This window comes from Parus major, chromosome 4 (assembly GCF_001522545.3).
Source record: "Parus major isolate Abel chromosome 4, Parus_major1.1, whole genome shotgun sequence".
In the NCBI taxonomy this organism is placed as follows: Eukaryota; Metazoa; Chordata; class Aves; order Passeriformes; family Paridae; genus Parus; species Parus major.
In genome coordinates, this window is record NC_031771.1 from 58,450,838 (window position 1) to 58,477,131 (window position 26,294).

Sequence of the window (26,294 nt, forward strand, 5' to 3'; positions counted from 1 at the left end):
TTTATATTGCTGCCTTTGAACCTCTGTGTTCACAAGTTAAGGTTTTATTTTACTCAGTTGCTGAGACATGGAATTCTGATTTGGACAATAAGCCACATTCTCAGTTCACATAAATCAGCCAAGCTCCATTAAAATAAAGCTCTAGATCTGGGTCAAATTAAGAATTTGAGATTGGCTAAAGGTCTATATCTAGCACAACATTCCCCTGCCATGAGAGATAAAAGCTGAATGCTGAGGTCCTGCAGAAGGGCTCAAGTTGAATGGAATCATGGAAACAGTGAATATGGGCTGAGAGACTGAATCTTCCTCCCATCTGGGAGCAGCTCTGGCGTGTGTTTTCCCATGTGAGAGTCTGGAGAAGTGGGTTACGTGGGCAGGGATGAATGGGAGAGATTTTCTCATCGTTGTGTTTGCACTAAACCGTGAGGAGCACTTCTCCACAGGATGTAAAAGTTTTGGCATATTCCTACAGATCCTTCTTGTTTGTCCTTTCAGTGACCTTTCCCTCTCCTTTGCTGCTCTACAAACTATTAAAGGTTCTACTGGAAAGTGGGCTGCAGAGTGAGACACATTTTACAGGATTTGGTTTATAAGACCAGTTAGAGAGGTCTGATTTTGGAAGAAGATCACAAGCACATGCTCTAAAACCAGTCTCTCACTTCCCCTATAGTTCAAGACCTTACAGTATTTTTTCTCTTCTGAAAAAAATCTATTATCCGTTAGTGGCTGATTCATATTTCTGTAATTAGAGTCTTCTCCCATCCCACAGCTCCTAAGCCAAGATACTGACTGCTTTGTTTACACTTCCATGAAGCTAATATTTGGATGATTTTACTGGAATATGAGTTTGACAATTTCTGCTTGGATTCCTCCTTAATTTGTCACCTTGAGCAGAAAAATTCCACAGTTAGTCTACCAGTTAGACTGCATGAGAGACTATCAATGACAGGATAATGATTTAATTATCATTATGATATGATATTATGATATTATGATATGATATTATGATTTAATTTTCAATACTGGGGAGTCAGGAAATTTTAAAACTTAGCCTTCAGTTTTCCTGAAATACAGGAAGATATAAGGGAAACTGTGAATGATTTTTATTTATCAAAAGTTGTATCAAGGCCATATTTTCATTCATTTCTTTGTAATTTCAGAAATTGTAACTTAAAGGTGAAGCACCTTAACATAAAGGTTTTGATTAGGCAAGCACACATATTTTCAATATCACTCAGCTAATTTAAAATACTCTGGAAAAAGTTAACTAAATATGCATCTAGGCTTTAATTAAAGTATCAATGCATGTGGGATATTCTTCACTACAGTCAAAGTAGTTTGGAAAATTCTAACATAGCAGAACCAGTCTCATGACACTTGTAGATAATCTTTTCTAGCATTATTTATTAATCTAATACAGTGTTACTACACTGCTTTTAATGACTTTATTTCTACTCTGCAAAAAACCCAACTATAATCTCTACAATGAAGTATGGAACCAGTTCTTTAAGAGAACTGAACTTTTAATTATCTTCATTGTGTCTTCAAAAGTGTTATTTTTTTTTTGGTCACAGTATTGATTAGTTATGGCATAGCAACTAAAGATGAATTCATTAAACTCACTCCTGAGCTACCAGTAACACAGTTTAAGCAAAGAGAGTCAAACTGGTAACTGAAGATGTGCATGACAATAAGATTCAAGAATTCATTAGCTACATTCCCATAGGAAGTCTTTGCTAAAAATTACATGTATCAAAAAAAGTAATAAATGTACATGAAAAAGTATCAAAGGCATTATGAAAAAATGGAAGACTGCAGAATTAAAGTTTTCAATAATAGACCTATTTTCCATTTCTTAGGTACCTTTATTACTTTACTACAGATCAGAAATTCTTCAAGTTTTTATTTTTTTTTGCAAACATATAATTCATGTTAAGATTTTAGCCCATTTTTATTTTGCTTAAAGTGACTGAAGAATTTATTTTCATACAATACAAGGAGGATTGGGATACCGTGGAAGACACATTAAACAGAGATAATTACTTGTTAGACCTCATGGAATAAAGTACTGAAGTTAAAATCTTTGAGTTCCCCAGATCCATAGGTTCAGTGAGCCAAGCATAAGTATCTCAGATATGCTCACAATCTTGGCAAACATCTGAATTCAGGCATAAGAAAGAAGAATCTGTTAATTTTTACTATTGTGTTTAGTTTCTGTGCCCTGTATTTACAGGGTATGGTGGAATACCAATGTTTGATATAAACCACATCTTCAGGCACTACTTCTGAGTAAGTGGTGGAAAACAAAATGGGTTAAATTCATCCAACAGAACTTCAGAAACCAACCTGAAGCTATTTTCTTCCTTTCAAATTCCCAGTCTACTAAGTTGTAGCTCTTTTCTGGGTGGAGTAAAGTATAATTTTTCATTTGGTCCATACTCTTTTGCACATTAAAACATGTTCATTCTTTAAATTCATCTTTCATGAATGAAAACAATCTAATAAAATCTCTGGAATAAAGCACCAAGCAAATAAATTTTCATTATTGTAGAGGCTTAAATCATGACTTAGAACTACGTTTATGTATTTATAATTGAACTTATTAAAAAATCTTGTAACATTTCACACATCCTTTTCCAAAGAACATATAAATTTGGCTCAATCCCAAGAGCCTACTCTTGGATGGAATTCTTTATTATTATAGAGTCCAGCAGAAAAGCACAAAGTCTCTGCAGTTTAGATTTGACAACAATTTTGCAATTCTTGGATTGCCATTGTCTTTATACCTTAAGAAACCTGTGGCAGCCAAGGATCTCAGAAGTGGCATTTAATAAAACAAAGGCGTAATATGTGCCGCTGGCATAAAATTGGCAGTAGGAAGTACCAAGATGATGGCAAAGTCTCTTTGAGTTCACAAGTCAGAGTTTCCCAGGATAAGTGCTTTAATGGGACAGTGGATGAAGGTGAAGTCATGAACAACAAATTCTGTAAAAACAGTGTCACTTCATAGATCCTCTTGTACAGGAATACATGATGTAAATATGGGATGTGCAAAGAATTTGAAAACAAGCAGCTGGGACTTCACACTATCACAATGGAGAGGGTTTCAAACATCAGCCTTCTTTTGAAGAGATCTGGATGTATATAATTTGCCTTTAATGGCAAATTGGAAAGAGCTAAATGTACTACTGAGGGCAGGATCAGAATTCAAGTCTCTTTGAGGAAGGAAACTTGTGCTAAGGGCCTGTGCTATGGAAAATAGATGTGGAATAGGGAAGAGTTGACTGGGTAACAGAGGTGGATGGGCGATTGTGATGGGTGACAAGTCAGACATTAATAAACATTTTGGCTGTAGTACGAAAATGGCAAGCTTCAAATCAGTAGAAGTGTCAAGGACAACAAAGACAAATTTATTCTCTGTCTAGCAAGATCTTGGGACTGTATCCAGTTCAGACACAACTCAAAGCAAGAAACATGTTGACAAATTAGAGTACAAAGAGGAACAATAAAACCGATAAGTTTAGAAAATATGAACTTTGTGGAAGGAGCAATGTTTGTTTAGTCTAGAACAGACTGAGGGCAGATATAACAGGCTTGACAATGTAAAAGCCTTTTACAAAGAGGATGGCTTCTCTCATCTGCAGGGGAAAGGAAAACAATTTATACTGTATATTTTCATAATAGAAGGAATACTTAATTAAAATACCAAGTTCTATCACATACGGAGGGTCTTGTTCATTGCACTTTAAAAAAACAAATTAGATAAATGTTTTTTAAAATATTTGGTGTCCTGGCTGTAGGTATTTCTGCCTCAGGGCACCAGGGTTGCACTAGATCCCTAGGGATCCTTCCGATCCTTTGCATTTACATGCTTTCAGGAATTAATTTGACAAAATAGAACAGCTTTAGCTGGAGGGATCAAAAGCCTTCCATCTGTAAATGCCCCAGACTGTAGTGGATAGAAGCCAAAGGAGATGGTGATTCAGACTCTTTCATGTCTAGTTGTCCAATCACTAACTAAAAAGGCATTATTTCACTTGGTTGTGCTCTGTAGGAATAAACCATGCTTACATCACTAGAGCAAGAGATAGGAGAAACCTGTTTTCTTTCAGAATTTTTAGGCTATAGCCATATCTTTGGCACTGTCAGTGCTAATGTGGTTGTGATCAGTGACAAAGCTGTAAATGTCATGGGATTTAATCAGGTTGAAGAGTTCAGGAGAGAATTTGAATGGTGGTTATACCAAATCACTGGATAGATGCTTAGTAAGGAATGATGTATGCTGCAGTGACTGAGTGGGCTTTGGTAAACCCAAGCTAAACAATAAAAAAATCTTTTTGGAAGATTTAACTTTTTAATTGTATTATTCTTGTGCTCAGACAAGCTTAGTGCTTGTGAATGAAAGTAGATATGACAGCAAAAGAGACAGGCATAATTTCTTCCTCTGTACAGGCACAGCACAAGCACAGCATGAAATACATGATGCTAAAAGGCTTTCTCAGTTTATGGGAGGATAGTTTAGTCTCCAGGCTGATGCAGAAACAATTACTTACCAAGGCTGATGATTCTGCTGTGGGTGCCTGTTCACTGGGAAATGAGACTGAGAGAGGAGCGTAGGCTAATGAACAGCTGTCACTAATATCTTGGACTATAAAGCCATAATTTAGAACAGAAATGTTACATCAATTGCATGTTACTGGTCTGTTCAGAAATTCATTTCCACTACTAAAACATTTTTATAGGCAGAATTGTTTCATATGCACATTTTTATTTCAGCTGAATGTAAGACTCCCTAATGGTAACTGAAAAATGAAGCTACTTTCAAAATTTTACAGTATTTATCAAGAAGAATCAGATGAAATAGTGGGTGAAGCATGACACAACCTTTTCCAGTAATTTTTTCTTGTTATTTGTTTCTTCTGGCTTATATCAGTTTTCTGTCCACTGCCCTCAGTGAAAATACTTTGAAGTACTATTGTGTGAGTTAGACAGATGAATGCAGATATACAGCACCTGACACCAAAGCTCCAGAACTCCAAACTCATGTTTATCAGCTGCTTAAAGCCATCTGAAACCCATAGATACTTATAATTTTGGCCACTAGATTCTCTTGACTGATGTTCTTCCTGTGATATAACCTTAGTTTCTATATCATGAATAGCTCAAACCTCAAATCTAAGTCCTATCAGAATCTGCTAAGATAATCCTTTGTTTATTTTGATTCACAGCCCAATCCAGAAAGCAGTTTCAAACTTTCTTAACAAAACAGTCTTTTAAAAAGAGGAACAGCAACAGGTTGCCCTCCTTAATCATCAGACACTTTTAATTTTGGGGAAAAGGTAATAGAAAATGGAGAAAGTTGTAATAGAATGTTCCGAACAGGTCAATAAGACTGTGAAATCACACAGGGCCTCTCTGGCTTTGTGGTTTCCCACAAACTGATGGATACCATTACTGAACATGTTAGTATTAGTCTGAAGACCCCAGATAATCATATGTGGGCTTTGCAGCTCCAAAAGCAGGTCCTGCTTGGAATAAAAGTTTTCTTTTGGAAGTCCCACCTGTAAAACAATGGGACAATTTCCATATACCTACTTTTGCTGGGTCTCAGTTGTGTATGAAGTATAATGATCCCAGTGTTGGAAACTTCCATTACACATGCAATTGACTTTGTTGATTTTCCTATATTGGCCTTTCAGGTGTGGGCACTGTGGTTTGAAGTTGATGAAAACTCAAGCAAGCACCCTGAAGACTAAGACAACTGCTTTTTCAGTGAGTACAGTATTTCTATAATAACACTGCAAAAGCTACAAAGGTGCACACAACCATTCCATGGTATCAAATTAGTAATACGTGCAATAAATTATTTGTATCACTCCATAACTCCAAAAATCTAGATTAATGAGAGCCTTCTCATGGTTAATTGGCTGAGTTCATGCTACTGTGCTAATTTTGTCACCTGTGAGATTTGTTGTAACTGAGTTTGGTGTCCTATTTCAGGTATAAACCAAGAAATATACCCTAGAAAGTACACCATTTTTAGCCAGCCGGTTTATCACTTTCATTGCCAAGGATAATATTTTCAAAATTGGAAAACATGCAGGCTTTCTTCTCATACTTACTGAAAAAAAAATTTCCATTGCTACACAAACACAAACACACCAGTGAGCACAAATCCTCAGTGAGGTAATGGCAAAGCTGCAAGAACTGAGACTTGCTTATGTGAACAAAAAATGTTAAATTTATAGGCTGGGTGCTGACTGCTGTCTTCCACAGGTGCTAGACATAATTTAGCAATATATTTTTTTTTAATGACAGCATACATTTTTTATTTCTGTTTGCTGTTATTTATAGAATATGCCTATCACAAGACCTAGATCCTAATTACTATCTTCTGATTACTCTTGCTGAACTACTTTAATTTTGATGGATATTCATATTTGTGCTTGAGACTAGTGGACTGAAAAAACAGCACTAAGGCTCTGGTCTTCAACCCTTGTTTGCCCTTATGTGCCATAAGGAGAATGTGGTCCTGGTTCTGTTATTAAAAATAACCAGCCCATTACTATAAGCAGTATGGATTGGAAATTATTTTAAAATATTTTTTTAAATTAAAAATTACTTTCCTTTTGGTGAAAAAGTAAAGCATATAAAATAATGGGATATTAAAATATTTTTTAAAATTTTCAATTTTAGAAATGTGCAGAATTTTTCCTTTTTCTATAGGACCAGTGACTTAGTCAGGAAAGAAGAGTGAGATCAGTAAGTTTTGTTTTTATTAAATTTTAAATTGAAAATTCAATAATTTCAAATGCACCTTAAGGCAAAATGGCTATTACCATGCATATAAAAGATGACTTCAAGAATATTTTGTCTGTAGGTTTCATAAAAACAGATTTCTGAGGTAAAGTTATGTCTTACTAATGGAAAATTTCTGCAGATGTATGAGCCATTTTGAGTCATGAAATTATACCAGTGCTGATTGTATTGGTCCATGGAAAATCTTAAACTATGTCATGAAGCCGATGGGAAAGCAAAACAAGTCCCATTTTTCTGTAGGAGAGAACTATGAAGCTGGTTGGGAGAATAACAGCTTGTGTAAATGAGTTTCTAACCTCTCACATAAACACCTTCTGGGATCTCTACCAGTATTACCCAGACTGTAACAAAGCAGACACCACAGAGAACATATCCTCAAAGCCTGTAAAGAGAACCAAAAACTGCCCCCAGGAGGTCTGAAAAGAAATTCCTTCACACATATATACTCTCATGTGTGTAGACAAAAATATCTCTGTAGAATGAATACCATAATCCTCTTCCCTAAAATGTCATAGTCTCACAGAAAAGGTGCTAGAACTACTAAGAATTAGAAATAATAGCTAATGATAGATGGAGGTGATGATGGAAAGTCACAACATGCTGAAGCTTCTAAAAGAGTAAAAAACACATAATTAAAAAAACAAACAAAAGCCCAAAGCCAAACAAACCCCAAAACATAAATCCCACCCCCTCTAAAAACAAAACAAAACAAAAAAACAACCAAAAAAACCAAAATAAAAAACCCCCAAATGACCATCATAAGTACCATGGCATGGAACATAGCACTATTTCACAGAAATTTTCTGGCCACAGAAATTCAGTTTTGTTCTGTCTTTCCCTTCAACAGTGGATATCTTTGACCCAAGCTATGCACAAATATATTTTTCAGGAGCTCTTTGGGAAGGAAGCCAAAGACTCTTTCCTCGTGAACTTACACAGTGATGCTCTAAAAATGCTTCCTGTGAACAAAGCTGTTACCCTATGATTCTTTAGGAAATGAACTATCCTACATTGTAAAAGTGTGGGGTGTATTGCCATGTAACCGTGTCTGACTGGTTTTCTTTCTGCAGAAAACAAGATACATACTGACTTAGATATGTCAACTAGAATGTGAATTAAAGGTAACACCCTCCCAAGCCCAGCTGAGCACTGCTCTATCAGACTCTAAGAAATGAAGAATGTGTTGCCAGTGTGTTAAGGATAATATAGTTAATTTTTTTTTAAGATAATTTCTGCCTTCCTATGAAATCCATAGTGATATCACTGGAGTAAGAGAAAATGAGACTAATACATAAAAAAAATAGAAAGTATACTAAAAACCAGTTACTTGAGCTTATTTCAAACTATGTATACAATCAAAAAATGGTAACAATTTATCTGTCTATAGCATGTCAGATAATTTCTAGGCCAAAACCAAAATGAAAGACTAGAATTCCTACTACAGCAAAATTTTCTGCTATGCTCCACTGTAGCATGGTAATTTCTTTGAATTATTATTGCATAGAACATTCTCCTATCTATGAGGGTTTCAAACTCATCATTGAAGAGGCCTGACACAATGCCAAATGGAACTAATGTAAAAACTACAAATTTGAGTGAGTTCTTGAAAAAAGAAGTCTTTTGTGAATAAAGTTGCTTCCTTATGGTATGGCTTCCCTTGAATAGAAGCATATTTCCACAATTAGAAGTTTTCATTAACTGTGACAGGCCTTAATGAAGCAGGCAAGCTGAAGGCCCTATATTGACTTCTTTGCTATGTGGCAAAAGCATGGTTTCTAAATCTCATGTAATCTGCTGATAACCACTTCCTGAAGGACTTCTAGTAACATTCTTGAAAGAAACAATGAGAAAAGAAACAACAAATGTTTAGAATTAAAATATGTATCAGTGGATAGCACACCAAGGGTATTAAAGAGAAAGCTGGCAATAATAATGCAAATCTTGCTTGTGTTTCCTACAGGAGAGAGATCAGAACGGTTCAAGGTCCTTAATTTCATACACATACACTGAAATAATTTTAGGTTCTTCCTTTCTGAAATTATACTTTCTCCCATCCCACAATCCAATTGGTATCATCAGTTTGGTGCTGGTGCAGTGGAATGGAATTGATGACATAGGATCCTTGCCCAACTTGAATGAGTCTATGTAATCAATTTTTAGCTAACACGTATTTTTCTGCCTCTTTGCTAATCCTTGCTATGCAGGATACGTTCCTTTCTTAAGGGAAGGGATATTCTTTACATTTTAAAAAACACAACCCTTTGAATGCAAATAAAATGACTAATGTTTCTTAAGCTCACAGTGGTTCCATACAGTAACTTAAATGGGAGGCTGTTAGTTCATCTGTGACTGAAAACCAAAACCAGACAGATCAGCTTGTTAGAGTTCTCACAACACATAGCTATGAGTTATGATCCTGGTGGGGAACATATTTCTTTTTCAGTTGCCTTCTTTTAAGCTTCTCTTTCAGTTTTTTCATTATATTGGGATTTTAGAAAATGGTTGCATCTAATCTCTTTCTAAAAAGTCTTACTGAGAAAGATGGAAGGAGCAGATGTTATTTTCAAATGTGAAAATCTAGCTAAAAAGACAAAACACAAGTTTTCTAGTGAAAATTCATAAACCCCACACAGTCTTCTACTCTCTGCTGTCTTAGGGAAGCCAAATTTGAAAAACACAACAGGAAAGATATATTGGTTTCCTTATAAAAGCATATTCTTCCAGGTTTTGCATGAATCTAGGTTAAATTAATTACTGTAAGATGCCTGCTGGTCACTGTTTTCTGTGTGTACATGAAATGCCTAGTGAAACAAACTCATCAAAAGAATTTGGCACAAAGGTACCAACAGTGTGGATGGTCATGGGCTTTATTAGAGAACAGGCAGCTCGATATCCAGCATGGTCAGGACAGGATAACTCTATGCAAGCCAAGAGGCAAAGCTTTAGATGCATAAGGAAGTTTTAACAGGAAAATGACATGTATTGCATTTCAATTCATAAATGCACTGTTTTTTGTTGTAAAGAGCTTCTGCTCTGAGAGTTCTGGCAGCAGAAGTGTGCTTTGAGTCCCTCTCCTCTTGATGCCGGAATCAGTGGGAACACCTCCACTGCTGAGAGAGAGTGGATTTGCTGGACTGTCCAGCATGCTTTAGGAATGCTCTAGACCCCCCTCCAATTTCTTTGAATCTGATAAGCAGTGTGGATGCTCAGTGTCTGACAGAAACTTCTGAAAATGTTCATCAGGACCCGTCACAGCGCTGTCCTTGCACTGTACATTTGTCCACTGTAACTGCTGTGGTGACTGCCCTGCCTCAACCTCCAGCTGTCAGGCATTGCCAGACCTGCTTTCCCTTTGCTGGGACTACTGAGACTACAAAATAGCTTCACACTACAGAGCTCTGGAGCTCATTAACTGAATCAAATTTCATTGGCAGTATTATAAAATCTGGGTCTTGGATCTAGTATCAACTAGTTGATCTAGTATCAACTTCACTAGTTTTATCAGGGATGTAGATGTCTACCTACAGGACAGAGATAAAAAACGGCCATTAGATGAGCATCAGCTTTGACTCTCACCAGCTTTGCTTTTATTTGAAATTAAATAATGCAGTCTGCATAGTGTCAGTTTGGAGGGCTATTCAGTCGCCCATGCTGTTACCTTTACTTTATATTGCTTATCTGATTCTCATCTAAACCAAGGGAAAGATTGATGGTGTCTTCTGTGAAAGATGAACTAAACCCTTTTCAAGCTCTCAAATGAAACAAGACACAATGCATGTGATTCCTCTCCCCCAGCTTCAAGGTCTAAATTCAACTGTCTCAGTGTAGATTGTGATTTTTAGCACATTAATATATTCAAGAAGTTTGCAAGGCTGCCAGGAAAAATGGGGTATATGAGAGAGCTATGCTTTTCTGCAGTGCCAGTGCCCTTTTGCAGGCCAGATAGAATGCAGCTCAGATGGCAATATGTGTGCAACTGGATTGAACCATAAGTAGTTGTGAAGGACATGTCTACATGCAACTCAAATATCCAGGCTAATCTTAATGCTAATGGAGTTAATATATCAGTAAAATACACAGAATTAGTTCTCTTAATCTGAAAGCAGACAACCACATTTGATGAAATTAATTGCACATTGAATTCAATGGATGATATTCATGAAATGAGCTAAGTGTTTTGCTTGTCTTGAACTAAACATTCTGCTGTGCTATAACTGAAAGTCCATAAGAATAAAAAAGGCAAAAAGCCTCTTGTGTTTGATAACCAACACCGAGTCAAAGTTTTAATTTTTCTGCCACTGCCTCCAGGTTGACCCATAAGGATTTTCTCTCCTCAGAGAACTATAATGGCTTTTCAGATCATATAATTTTCCATATCTCCTGCAAATTGTGTAAAACTGTTTCATCACAACCATAGACTTACGTATCTATGAGGGAGCTTTCAGACTGAGGAGACAGACTTTCTGATATGACATCTAAGTTCTCTATGCAGTTTTACCTTTTCATTAACTCAGCTGGATCTCTCTAGTTGTGTCTTGAGAGCTGTATTTGTATTCTGGAAGTTGTGTATTGTGGAAATTTTAGCCTGCCTGCATAGTAAAGAACCTACTTATCAGCCATTGATTTAAAGGCTCCTGAAATTGTGAGGTGCTTTCAACTCAGACACTGCACAAACTTAGGTTATCATCTCTCCAGATTTTGTAGAGCAATACAGTATCAGAGTGGGTAAAATCTGGATGGCAGCTGTGGTCTCAAAGGACTGCTGGATGCTGCAGTGAAAGGGTGGTAGTGATTCAGAAGACAATAGTTTTCCCTCCAGGTGCCCAGTATGCTTCAAAGAGGCCCTGTACTGCTGAGAAAGATAAACCTGACTCTTGGCGGCCTGTGGTCAATCAAAGATCTTACTGAACATTTCACAGGGGAAAAGACACTGACTGCAGTGTCCTGGGCAGGTTATATAACACTAGTAAAACCAAGTCCAGAATATTTTGGGTCTAGTTTTGCATTCCTAACTCAGTGTTAAGTGCCAGGATTTCTCCTGGTGTGCTCTGGATCAAATGAGCTCTTCAAAGCAAAAGCTGCATTGGACTTGACCCCAAGTTCAGCTCCCTTCTAGATCTGCTGTCAGCTGTGCATTGGGAAATTCACCCACAGCAGATGGACTTTTGTTCCGGTTTGGTTTTGATGCTGTCAGGTGAGTGGGAGTTATTTGAACTCCAAAGACTGCACTGGAAATTAAAAAGTAACCAAAATCCCAAGTGATCCTGTTCATGAGCAGATGTTTTCAGACCACAGCCATCAAAAAGCCTGTATAAGAAAACAATAACTGCAATAGAAAAACAGATTGTTGGCACTTTATGCACGTCAAGAAAAGAGAGTTACAAAAATGGGGAAAAAACATTTTGATGTTGCTAAATCATACTTATTTACTAAGTATTGATACCAGATGACTTCCCATTTCTTGATAAAAACATTTCAACATGATACATGGTTTTATCTAAAAGGTTTTTTTGAAACATGTTATAAGATGGAGAACACTTACTAGGAGAAAAACAATAGGAAGAGCATGTTGGTTTATATAAGAAAAAGCAAAATGTTGAGCATATGTAGGAACAGCCATCATCACAAGTCACTGGATTAGCTATACCCCGTGGACACAACAGACAGACTTGACTGCATTCCCAATCCAAATACAGGTTGGAAGTAGAATGGACTGAGAGCAGCTCTGGGGGAAAAGATTTGGGGGTGCTCATAGATGAAAATGGACCTCTATAACTTGATTAATTATGTGAATAAAGGTCATCACATCCAAATCAGACATCTGGTCTAAGAGTCACCTCTTCAAATGTGGGGGGTGAATGAGGCAAGGATGAATGAAAGAAATGAGGAGAGAGATTCTTCAAGAAGCCAGATGAGGACAAAGGTAATATTAAACAAAGTAGTTCTGATGACACAACCTCTCAAGAACTTGAGTTAGTTGCCACTGACAGGTTAGATGGAGACGCAGGAGGAGGTCCTCTCACCCTCTGTGTGAGAATGGCACACCCAGTGTATTTTCCTTGCTTTCAGGATGAGTTTCCAATCCTTATACTGCTATATAAAATATGACTAAAACTTCATCTCCTTCAGCTCTTCTGAAGAAAGATTTAGGCCAATGTACAGTCAGGGATCATACCCAGACACCTCAGTGCAGGAGCTGTTTCAGTCCTGGGTTTGTTTCACTGCAGTGACTCCCACCTGGCAGTGTCACACTTGGCCTGCTTCAGGGATTTTCTGCCACCTGGATGTGAAGAACTCCATCCCCTCTCAGTTGCTCACATCTTTGTAGCACTGCGTAACACCAAACACTTCATCTACTTGGAAAACTGAAGTTCATCCTAATCCTGCTAATGGTGCACTGACTTCTTCCTTCTCTAAGGACAGCAGGAAGGGCTGGGGAGAGTGGAACTGGAACTTTGAGGCTCCTTGACCTGACTGAATAGCAGTCCAAAAGTGCATTCCATTTGGGACATGAGTGGTTCACTGCTGCTGATCCTGAATACCAAGAAACTAGCAGAACCGTAAAAGAACTGTCCTTGCAACTCAAACTGCCAAAAATGATCAATGTTAAAAGATTTGTCTGTGGAAAAGCTTTATGAGACTGTGCACCAATAGAGAGGGAATTTCTGAATCCCTGTTCTCCCTTGCAACAATGAACATCACATTATTTGTTCATTTTCAGATTTAATCTCAACTGCAAATACTGATATATTCATCTTGTTCTCTTCCATATGTAGTTGCTGCTCTTTCCTAACAACTCTGAAATGCAGCTGCTCCATGACAAGTAAAGGATGAGGAAACAGGCATGCATGACTCCTTGAGTAGTAAAATTTTCCAAAGACTGGGCCAGGAGCACACAGGAGTCCTGGGGATAGCAGTAAATATACATTCCCTTGGGTTCTTTGGAGTGGAGAGAAGACAAGCATCTCCTTTTTTTCCCCTCTCTTATGTGAAAAAATACACTTAAAACAAGTACATTTCTGAACACATTTCCAATTTCACTGTAGAAATATGATTCAGTAATTTCATTATGCAAAGTCTTCTAATTTAGAGTGCTTATTATTTATTCTTCTTTTACCCAGTCATTACCAAAAAAAGCCATGATGGTTTTAACTTATTTGGATAAAGCACACTGATAAAAAAATTTGGTGAGAATACTCATTATCCCATTATTTTTTTTCAGCATGAAACATTGTGGGAGATTTCCTACACAAGGCAGCTCTTGGCTCCAAATGGAAGAGGAGTATGAAGCAGAAGTGAAAGAGGTACAGCTCCCATCTGTCTTTCAGTAGGGCTTTGATAAGGACACAAAGAACTTCAACAGGCCTCTGTGTGGAGGGGGTGGCAAGCAGAAAGCCTTGTGAGCACTGGTGAGTTTTCACAGATAGTCATCCATGGAGAGAAAACAGAGAAGAGGGATTAATGAGCTGGAATAACATGATCTTGAGGAGTACTACAGTTTGTACTACAATGTTTCTTCACACTGCACACATGTGTCACAAACAGGCTCATGAAATCATTTGCTGTTTGCTTTATCTGCAGAAACATTCTTTGTGTGCTGACATCACACGAAACGTGCCAGGGTAAGCAAATGCAACCCTGTGGCAAACAGCTCAGACCAACAGTAACACCTGTCTTCTTAACTTGCTCTGGCCAATTATTTCACAGGGCTGAGCTAATAAAAATGCCAATAGCTCGGGTTAGAAAGTATAATAACAACCACCTCTGCAATCTGCCTTCCGCTCAAAGCTGTTCTGAGTCACATGGTCAGGCTGAGAGCTCCAGTTTAAAACAGTAACAGCAGGCTGTGAGAAAACTACAACACACTCTACCATGGGAAGTGTCACTTTCTTTACTTGGACCTGTTTCTTTCCAAGGACCTGTTTCAAGTCACCAAAAATGAGAGGACACTGGCCGTTTGGACTGACCTTATCTTCTCCACACTTGACCCCATGTTCTCCTCATTATGGTTTCCCTCATCCTACCAACCTCCCTACTCTGGATTTTGAGTTCTGCTAGCTCCTCCCTTCTGCCATCATTCTGTCTTCACAGGGAAAACTGAAGCTGCTTTGTAATTTTCATCATTGTGCTCATGTTGCTTTTTCTTTAATTCCTCAGAAGTAGCTCTACTTACCTTTAAGTTTTAGGCCTCTTAACCCAGAATTTCCAACTATTATAATTTTATGGCGTATCTTGAAATTTGTGGTATTTTTCTTCAAACATTAGCTACTGCAGTAATTTGAGACTTTCCATTCCATAATAAAACAATTTTCCAGCTCCCATTTCACAGATGGAAGCCCAAAAACACAACTCCCAGGCTTATAAAAAGAAGACTATAAACACACCCCCCCCAAATATAGGTTATTAATTTTTAAATTCATAACTAGGAAAAAGCTCAGGAGTTTGAAAACTTGAGATTGGCAAGACCTCTAAACCCAGCTTTTTTTAGCCATCTTCCTTTGGACTGATTTCTTAATTAGAAAAAAATTATGAGAAAAGCATCATACACTCTAGGCAAGCACCATTTTTATGGTAAATCCCCTAACCCTTTCCAAATTAAATTGAACAATTTGTCCTTCCATGAATCAAAGAGAAGAAAGGTTTTTTCATAAATTAAAACTTTTAACTTTGATTTCTAGAATTAATTCTATATTTGTTTCTCTAATTAATTCTAAACTTATGTCTCAGTCCTCCAATCCCCATCCTTCTTGGCACCCACCCTGCAGACCCTCTCACAGAAAGATTGGCTGATATCCAGTGACATCCACACTATCCTTCCACAAAGCCAAACCACCATAAAAAGATTCATAAAATCTGCAGGCCCATGAACCTTGTTACTCTGCCAACAAGGAAAAAAACAGTCACATAAAATGGGATGGTATCAAGAAAAAAAAAACACATTAGGGAAGAGATGGAAAACAGAAGAAGTTCGATTTTGGAATGTTTTATATATAGTAGTTATATACTAAATACAGAGTGATACCAATAATAATAGGACAAAGTGAGCAAGTTGGGTTAATACACGGAATCTGCATTTCTAAAAGAGTAACTAATTTACAAGAAGTCTTTTCTTATTCTTGCTGAATAGAATTTAATATAATACAGTTAGTATAGCTCTATTGACAGCATATCCTCCTCTTGGCAAGATTCTCTAATCTTGCCAACTCTTCCAGGAGATAATACATGCCATCTGGAGGAAATGTTTCTCTATCCCCCACCCTCCCATCTGTTATATATTTCTCTTTGATCCCCCCACCTTCAGCACTTTATCCTCTGATCATCCCTAGACCTCAGACTCTAGCTATACAACCATTTTCACTTTCAGTCTCATTGTATTTCTCTTTGGGTCTTGCCTTGTGGTTTTATCACACTACTGAAACTACTAGTCTGCAATAGTCTTAGCAGAATCCTCCTTCATCTCTAATTCCAAACTGTCTCTTTCTTTCTTTCTTTCATCTTGAAAATGTGAGTGGGCTTCCTGTGCTCATTTAAGGACTTATGCTATCCAATCATATACCCTTTAATCAGGCTGATTGTCTGCATTATGGTGACACAAACAGAAACAAAGTAGAAAGGGAGCTCAAGATCCTACCTATCCAAGGCAGGATCTATTCTTTCTAGAGTAATTTCTGAACAATAACTATTTAAGCTTTCTTATTAACAAGGTCTTTAAAAATAGAGATTCCATGTATTGTCCACAAACTCAGTTCCAGTCCTTTGCTATCTTTATATTTAAAAATATACTTTACACTGAAGACAATCTTTGTAGTAGTAATCCTAAATTTCCCTATCAGAATTTTGAGTCTTTTTCTTCTTGAGCTAGCCAAGTGAACACAAATAACAGATTGCTATTCTCTTTTAGCAACCTTTTACATATTTGAATACTCTTATCATGTCTTCTTTTGTCCTCGACTAAATAATTTCAGGTCTTTAAAGCTTAGCTATAAGTCATATTTTTAAAGCTCTAATGATTTTACACTCTTGTGGATTTTCTCCAACTAATTCATGAACTACTTTTTAAGCAGAAAATACAAATCTAGGCACTGAACTCCAACTAAGACCCTACAAGCAGTGAGGAAAATAGGAAACAGGAGAGGTGAGGTGGTGGGGTCTCACAAGCTTGCAAACTTACGTGGGGAACTTACTGAGCCAGGTAGTCTCTGTTTCACTATTGGATTGCTTATTTCTTGTGCCAAAGTGTAGCACTCTGCAGCTGCTCTTATTGAATTGCATCTTATTGACCAGAAATCCATTTAAACAAATAATTGTAAATTTCAATTTTTCTGTTCATTTGTCTAGCAGTCAGCTGAAGGAACCATAACAACAGTGCTGGGCTCAAGACATTTTCCCGTGAAAACATCCAACATAATTTGAGATGGACTTTGAAGGACTGATGAGTATTTGGACAGCAGAATTCCAAGAAGTTGTGCAATGTGAAGTTATACTCAGATTTTAATTTCACCATTTGTTTACAAAAATATTAGCGAAGATATTAGTAATATCAGTATGTAATTATGTGTCACCCACAGTTTTACACAATCTGCAATACCTACTCTTCTATTGTAGATGAAATTAGGCTTATGAGACAAGGTATGTTCTCAATGATAGTGTCTATTTATTACTTTATGGTCTTCTGAAGGCTGATAAACTGATTTTATTTTCACTGTATTGTGAACTGCTCTTCTAGGTTTATTCTAGCAGTTCATTGAGAGCATCCTAAGGCAAAACATATTGGCTCAGCCAAGTAGGAAACATCTGAAAGTGACTCCTTTAACTCATTACTTAGAAATTAATTCCCCTTTAATGCACCCTATCCTTTTTGATGAGCAGGATGTTGCAGGACATGTATATTCACAGGGATACATCAGCTAGGATTAAGTCTGTTGAAGTTCTAGGCAGTTGTTAAACAGCAAAGCAATGCACAGAGCAGAAAGAAGCAAAATCCCATTTACATTTATGTTTTCCTTCAATTTATAGTAACCATTTATAACAAGAAAAAGGAGATTCTATGACTCACAACCATTTCAATGTGACTGCTGGTTCCACAAATTTGAACCACACACACACACAAATCTATGAGCTAGATGCAGTGTGGGCCTGGTAACATCTCCTGTCTGAAGAACCCACAGAAGTTTGACTTGAAGGAGATTCCTCTTTCTTACTTACCACACTCTCTTTAGAAGCCAGCAGGAGATAAGGATCAGTAGATCAGTATTTTTAGAGAACTACAAACTTTGGTATTCTGCTGAGCAGTGACTCTGCCTTAGGTCTGCCGAGCCCCCTGAAGCCCCCTCAGCAGCCACCTGAGCTTGCACAGAGCAGCAAGGAGAGGGGGCTGCAAAGCAGGAAACCTGCACTCCTAGGTGGGTTTGATCTTTACTGTCTTTTTGTTCTGCTAAAAACCAAAAGTTTCTAAAACTATTTAAGAAAACAGACTTTTCTAGTGTAGAAAGAATATTTACCTGCAACACCAAAGCCAAGTCCCTGTTCTTGACCAGAAAGATCAGAGAGTTGAAATTGTCTCTCCTACAGCTCAGGAAAAAAGCCTGAAATTTTGCTACTTGGATTTCATGGAGGGGAAAAACAAAGAGGACTTTTCTTTCCTTCTTTCCTTCTACATTCTTCCCTCTTCAAACACATATTTTGACCTACCCATGTCTCCTTATAAATATCTTCACACATCAAACAGCTCTTCAAAACACAAGTCACCTTGCTTTGTTCCTCTGGACACCTTTCATTTTTTATGAATCAGTATTTTCCAATAAAAAAACAGATTCTTATTTTGTTCCCAAAAACCTGCTCAAAAATACACTTATCTTTTGACTGCAGAATAACTTAAAAGTAAAGTTTGAGATATAATTCCCTCTTCCACAACTACAAAAAGACTGTGGCAAAATTTATAGATTATGATTTGTAGGCCAGTCCTGTTATTAACAGTCTCAATTTCCTCTCCTTAAACATACTAACACAAACTGTTCTTTTGGCTGAAAAGGGAGTGAAGAACAGAGCAGGCTGTGGCATTTCCTTCAGGTCATCCTGTCTCTGTGCCAAAAGCCTACCTTTTTTCTCCTGCACCAAATGCAATGAGTTCAGAATAGCTGATTATGTTAGAGGAGAAAGAGCTCTGCATTTTTTACTTTGCTTTTAATATACTTTCAGAGCATTTCTTGAATTGAAATTAGAAATTTTCGATTCATTAACATTTCCAAAGATTATTTACTGGCATCAGTTTAAGGCAGAACACAAAAAAAAGAAAAATGACCTCTGCTTTTCAGTTACTTTTAGGGCATGGAGGAAAGAGAAATAAATTTTACTTAAAAGTATATTTCTAGGGCACAGCTTGCCTGGCTTATGAAGACAGCTGAAAAGGTTCTCACTTTGCTTGAGCTGATGTGTTTGTGAAAGTCTTATTTCTCCTCCCACCTCTTCTTTTCTTCTTCAGTGTCCAGTCTTGAAAACAAACTGACAGATGTTCTCTTGGATCAGCTTGTGAGACTTGCAATGTCAGGAGTGCAAACAGACTTTTGCTGTTTAGTTCAGGAAATGAGATTCAGACAATCTGATAAATAAACAGTGTTTATTACTCCAGTTTAAAGTACACTTTGGATTTCTTTTCAAAATACTCCTACGAGGAACTGAGGATGAATATTAAACATGTGCTCCTAATTTAGAGACCTCAATGGTCAGAGGGTCTTTAACTTACACAATTTGTACAGTTAGGTTATAACAGCAGTGAGTGTTTCTGATTTTTAGTCATACTAAAGAAACAAGAAATTTGAATTACATAGAATTTACTCTGAAGAAACTTGTAAGACTTATGAATACACCAAGGTGCATTAGAATAATAGGATTTAGAACTGTGTGTGAATTGGAATGCTTTGTGACTTTAACTAAGAGGCACATAGAGATTTAAAGAGATGGCACATAATTACCCAGTATGGATTGGGACAAGACAGAGTGGAAAATATTCTTCTACTCAAGCAGTTAAGTATGCATTTTAGTGGTTATAGGCTCATAAATTTATATTTAGATATCATTCAAATGGTACTTCCAGCATCTAGATCCCCAGAAAAACACTAAAGCATCATTTAACTTTTAATTCTGTGTAATGTCATGTGCCACCCTACTTCTCTGTCATGACTGTGTGGCCTACACAGCACAGAAGAGCCCACCATCCATGGCTCTGACAACAAATATGCTGCCAGTCGAAAGCAGGAAAAGCCAGGGACCTGCCCTGCATGTGTTCCAGGAGATGCAAACAAGCATGCACAAAAGGACAATTAACTCCACAAAAAAGCAACAAGAATTTCGTTCCTATTGAAAGAAAGAAAAGAGAAGAGTTCAGAATGCAGTAGGTGAGTTTTGGAGCTAACTTTGATATTCTGTTAAGGACACGGTGCCTGCATGCTCTGCTGTCCTTAGGGACTTGCAAAATGCAGTTTGGCCCTCAAGAGAGAAAACAGAGTCCCACTGAGTCACCAGTAACATTTGCTGCATTGCTTTGGATTTGTCTTGAGGCGCCTCCCCTCCCTTCCAGCTCTGCAGAAAAGCATCATTTCCACCAGACAGAGGTGATTCAGAACCCATGAAACAGTCATTTTTCCAAGCCATGGAGAGCTGTTACTGAATGAGTTATCATTTAAACAGCTTTTAGTGCCACATTTGAATTCTGAATGAATTCAAATTCTAGTGAAAGGTGTTCAACAAGTGTCACTGAGCCAAGAACCTTTACTCACTGTTCCCAAAAGGAGCACACCCAGTACTTGTTGTGAGTTTCATTTTTATTCCTAACCTTACTCTCTCCATCACTCTCTTTTTTTTGGAATAATGAGTTTCGGGGGAAAAGTATCCCATACCATACCTATGCTTATCTGAGAGAAGTAATTTCATCTCTTATATTTTGGGTACAAGACATCAGTTAACAGAAAATGCCTTTCAGATTTATTTATTTTATTTAATTAAATCCTAAATGAACAAGATGCAGACTGATAAACTAATTATGAAAGATTCTGTGAAACTCCTCACACTAATACTGCATGCCAAACTCTCTCCAGTTAAGGTGGCTGTACTTACCTGTTGATATTCACCATTTTCTTATATTGTGTTTGAAGTCTTCAAGTATGACTACAGAGATAACAACAGGAATCCAAGAGAACTATGAAACAGTCTGTAGTCCAACACTAGTAACAGCAGTACCTCACAGACTGGTTTTGTATTTACTATTTACTACTTTGAAACATTTTTCCCAACCTCTTCCTTGTAACTGCCACTGTAAAAAATGCAAACATTCACCTTACCTACAAACAGTGCTCTGGTTTCCTTCTGATCCACATTTCAGGCCAAACACTTTTCACTTTTATTAGTCTGTTTCCTTAAAGGGCAAGTTTATATCAAAACACCGACAGTTTTCACATTTTAGATATTGCACTGTAAAGTCACTTAGGTAAACTTTACCTTTACAAAGTGTGGCAAAATGTGTGCTACAGCAAAATCTTATAGTTTTCTTTTCACAAGACATGTCACATCTTCAGCTAGGATGTATACCTTTTTTTTTTGTCATAAGTGAGACTGCTGCTGCTGCTTGGAAAATCCAGGCTTGGACCAAGTCCACCCCTATAACAGAGGGAAAAACAAAACACTAACTCACTAACTGTAGTGGAGGATTCTGGCTGCCGCCTACTGCATTCAAGAATTAGAACATTAATTCCTTAATTAGAACTCACCTATAGCCTGATGCAGCTCAGTAAATTGTGCCTACTTAGACCTATTTCACAGAAGGCCTGAGGTAGTACCTTGCAGGACTAGGGTTTTTTATGCCTTGTGTGAAAAAGAGGAAAAAGGGAACTGCAGGCAGAAGTTGGTTGGATGTGTCATATACAGCAAGCAAGACTTCCAAGACTTTGGTATAGTCTCTTGGTAAGCTATGCCAGAGGTCCTTTTGCTGAAGTCAGCTTACCTTTTTTTGAAAGCCAGCTCAACCACTACTTGGATTAATTAATTTGAAAGTTATGTCCAGCAAAAGTTGTGATTACCTTAGAAAAAAAGTATTTTCTTGATAAAGATGGCATGCGTGGGCAAGATTTACTCTGCATGTTATGAAGACTGTGGAGGTGACTAGTTGACAGAGCTTGACAGATGCTCTCTTCCACCTGAGTCTTACTGAACACATTGTGACTAATAATAGATTTTAAAAACTCCAAACCTCAAATATTAGGGCTTTGGCAATACTTCCAACTACTATTATAGAGAAGATGCCAAATCTTTTGTTGAAGCAAATGACGGTGGGGATCAGTAGATCCCCATTGGCAGCTGGAAAATGTCTCGTACAACGAGCCATGATGCCATGCAGACAAGTGGCTACAAGGACAATGTCCAGCTACTTGTGTCCCCGCTCTGACACCTGCAAAGAGGGGTTCGTGTCCAAGAGTGTGTTTAACATTACAACACAGAGCAAACTAAAACAAATCTTCGATTACCCTTCGGTGGCAGTGGCAACAAATGCCCTTATTAACGCTGACATTAAAGACAAACACGAGGGAAGGCAAAGCGACTGCCGGCTTTCTTCCCCGGCACTCACAGAGGTCACAAGCGCTCACACGAAACAGACTGGCATTTGTTTATGCCACGTCGGGCACCCACAGCCCCCGGTGTCGATGGCCGCAGTCCGCCTCACGCTGGGGCTCGCCCCTCTCGGGGCTGTGATTTCCCAGCACACGGGCGGCTCTGCCCCGCAGCGCCCAGATGAGGGGAGCGGACCCTCCCCGCTCTGTCTGTCCGTCCGTCCGTCCCGCCCTGGGTGGAGCCTGCCCGCCCGGGGCTGCCGGTGCTGCTGGAGGCGGCGGGCCCGTCCCACATATAACCCTGCCGCGCTACCGCCGCCTTCCCACCGCGTCCCGCTCCGCCTGCCCCCGGCGCTCCGTGCCATGGCTCGGCGCCTCAGCCCGGCCAGCTGAGTCCTGGGAGCCGCCGAGTCCTGCAGGGCCCGAGCCGGCCGCAACTTCGGGCCCTGTGCCCCGGCCTGCTGCCCTCCGCCCGCCGCGCCGCCCCGCTCCGCCCGCAGAAGCGCTGCCCGGGGCTGAAGACGCTGTCCTGCCCGAGTGTGCATAAAGCTCGCCTTCCCCTTCCCTCGCCGCGATCGCACCTTCCCGCCTCCTGCCCCGGGGCCGGGCGGGCTCGCACCCCGCGCTCCGCCGTCCCCGCCGAGGATGCGGCTGTCGCTGCTGAGCCCGCTGCTCCTGCTGTCCCTCAGCGCCGGCCCGCACGCCGCGGAGCTCCCGCTCGGCCGCGCCAAGTGCCCGGCCCGCTGCGATGTCTCCAAATGCCCCAGCCCCAGCTGCCCCAGCGGGTACGTCCCCGACCGCTGCGGCTGCTGCCTCATCTGCGCCGCGGGCGAGGGGGACTCCTGCGGCCGCAAGGAGGACCCGCCCTGCGGGGACAGCCTCGACTGCCGCTACCCCATGGGCAAGCGCTTCGCCAAGGGCGTCTGCCAGTGCAAGCTCAGCGCCCAGGTGTGCGGCAGCGACGGCCGGACCTACGACAACATCTGCCAGCTGAAGGCCGTGAGCCGCAAGGCGCTGCAGCACGGGCTGCCCGCCGTCGCCCAGGTTCAGAAGGGAGCCTGTGAATCGGGTAGGAGCATGGTGGGACCTGCCGCGGGGCGGGGGGAGGGAGACCTGGCTTCCAGGTTAAAGAAAGTCATGATTTTCAGTGGCCTGGGAAGACTGGGTGGCTCTGTGGTCTCTAAAAGATCTCCAAGGACATGGCACCTCACCCAGCTGCTAATGACACCGGCGGTGTGCGGAACGGATGCTCAGGTGCTTTCTGAACAGCAAAACTTCTCCTCGCTGCTCATTGTGGGCCGGGGTTTGGGAAGGTTTCCCCCGGCAGAGTGGCTCGATGCCTCGGTGAGGTGCAGACTGCTGCCGCAGCGCCCGGGGACAAGGGGCGGACGCCCTTGGCAGATGGCAGCGGGGTGGGTGGAGGTCGCTCGGCTGCCAGGGCAGGACAGCGGCCACGTCCTCAGCCGTGGCCTTTCCTGGAGGCAGGACAAGCTCGCTCCCGTGCTGCCAGTGCCACCTTCGCTCAAACATCGGCAGTGAGACCGCGGTGTCATCACGGGAGCATCACCCGAGCAGCAGCGCAGCGGGCCCGGGAGCACCTGAGCTCCGGGACCGGTCTTGGGGGGTTAATCGGATTGACCCGACAGGCCAATCAGGAAACGCTTCTAAAAGCCTAGCGGGGCAGAAAAAGCACTGAGTATTAGATAACCCGTCTAAAACACTCTGGTTTGCTTTCTTCACCAAAGGGTTTTGTGGTCTTGTAGTAGAGCCCTCAGTAGGGACAAAAAGCTGGAGAACCTCCTTTATAGTGCAAAATATTGACACGGGCTATCAAATGGTCTTCTGGTTGTAGTAAACTGTTGAGGCCTTTGATCAGATCCTGTGATATGCTATCACAACCTCAGGATGGTTGATTCAACTTTGGAAAGTTTACTAATCTTTTAAGCTGGTAATGTCCTTTTAGTATTAAAATGTGTCTCTTTATGGAAGTGTTAATGCTGGCAGTATCTTTACACATACTTACTAATATATTATTTTAAGAGTTTGCTTCTGCTACCTTTCCCATTGTGTTCCTGGAAAGAGAAATGCTATGCTTAATGGAGTTGTAAATCATGCATTAGTGTTTCCAATTATATCAGGTGAACCATTAACCATCCTGTTTATTCATAACAAACTGGCCAAAATGATTGGGAGGGTTCAGAGGGAAAGTGGGTGCTGTTGTAGCCTTTCTATGAATAGGGAATCCTTCACGTATATCCTGTACTTGTGAAAGGGTGAACCAGTTCAGAGAGGGAGGATATTCAAATGATATTCCTGGAGTTCCTTTCAGAGTTTCTTTTCGGAGCCAAGAATTGCTCCAGATGCCATCCTGAAGTTGCAATGATCAATCTCTCCAGTATTTTGTAGTTATAAATTGTTTTTTTGCCTATTCCTTTTCACATCAACTCAGCATCTGTTAACTTTAGTACTTTAGTAACCTAAAACTTGATTGAAACTGATCCACATGAAATAATCACGATATTTAACCAAAATGAGTGAGCTAGCCTGCATCTGAGCGCTTGCTGAGTGTTTGGCATTTGGTATATATGACATTTTCTTTAAGGAATCCTCCTGAATCTAATGTTAATAGGCTTAGGAATTTGGAGCTGTGAGGCAGAGGAAACTTTTTTTCCAAGAAACTATTCTAGTGTTAAAGTATCAACTTTATTTTGGCTTTATTTTTTTTTTTTTATCTCAGAAAACCTCAGCTTAGATGAAGCATCTGGTTCTCTGTTAAGATTTAATTTTTTTTAATTCAGTTCTACAGCTGCACAAACTGAAGCTCAAAGAAACCGAGTGTCTTGCCCAAGGTCAGACTGAGTTAGTGGTTGAGCCAGGAATAGAACTCAATTATGGTGTTTTTTTCGGGGTTTTTTTTTTTTTTTTTTTTTTTTTATACAGTAACATGCAGCGGCTGTAATGAGAAGTTTGGAAGAAAGTTGACAGTTTAAAATTGCTGTCAAATTTCTCTTTCTTCTGTTCTTGCCTGGCCTCAGATGACTCAGAGTTTGAGGGCATAAGCTAGTTAAGAATTAAATGCAGTTTTACTTAACCATTCATATATTAAAACAATCTCAACAGAAGACTCACACAGTATGACTTGGGCCCTCTTTAATACATGCACAGACCCAGAGTGGCTCCTGACGTGTCTCCTCCTCTGTTTTTCCAGTTGCTTATGTTGATGCTGAGTTGGATGGCTGTGATAAACCCAGACAGGCTGAGAACTTAGAGCCATGGAGCTTAGCCTAGTGACAGCAGTCTGGTGAATAGGAATGCATGAAACACGGGTAGTAAAAGATGCAGGAAGGAAGGGAGGAATGAGCTGGCCAGGGTTACTGAGTGATAATTGAAAAATTAACAGAATTTAAAATGTTTTTTCCTCATTAAATTCCTGGATTAGTTCGAAGAGCACCATGCCAAACTGTAGGCTCTACTCACAGTGTACTAGACAGGGGGTGTGCTGCATGGAGGTGCAGGAGCTCCATAACTGATGCTCTACAATTTGCTGGTACCCAGGGACTTCTCAGAGATACTAGGAGCAGTCTTGCAATGTTAAGCTCTCTGCTACAAATACTGAGTTTTTTAAATTTTTTTTTCAACACTAGATACCTTGACATATGGGAATATATCATGAAACAGCTAGGTTTTTTTGTCATCTGCTGTGATAATGACAAGCTATTACAAGCTAGTATATAAGTGATGGAAGAAATACTTTTGGAGGACAACCTCTGTAATCAAAGATCTTTTCTTACAGAGCCCTGTTTCTCAGGACAGCAAATGTAAGTTTTAACAATGCCATATATCAATCTACTGAGATGTCAAACAAATCACTCAAAG

At 39.6% G+C, this 26,294-nt stretch overlaps 1 protein-coding gene and 2 long non-coding RNA genes across 3 annotated transcripts in view; 2 read left to right on the forward strand and 1 right to left on the reverse strand.

The window, feature by feature from the left end:
• Positions 1-19,446, forward strand: LOC107203352. Its single transcript, XR_004496969.1, has 3 exons — positions 1-5,772; positions 14,042-14,123; positions 17,158-19,446. It is a non-coding gene; the product is annotated as an uncharacterized LOC107203352 (long non-coding RNA).
• Positions 19,419-23,081, reverse strand: LOC117244248. The gene is made up of 2 exons (XR_004496970.1): positions 23,000-23,081; positions 19,419-21,471 (listed from the first exon to the last, which is right to left on the reverse strand). It is a non-coding gene; the product is annotated as an uncharacterized LOC117244248 (long non-coding RNA).
• The window catches only part of HTRA3 (HtrA serine peptidase 3), a 25,160-nt gene continuing 21,795 nt past the window's right edge, over positions 22,930-26,294 (forward strand). The window contains exon 1 of the mRNA XM_015625342.3: positions 22,930-23,487. Within this exon, the coding sequence (XP_015480828.1) occupies positions 23,064-23,487 (424 nt within the window). The 5' untranslated portion in view covers positions 22,930-23,063. The remainder of the gene's footprint in view (positions 23,488-26,294) is intronic.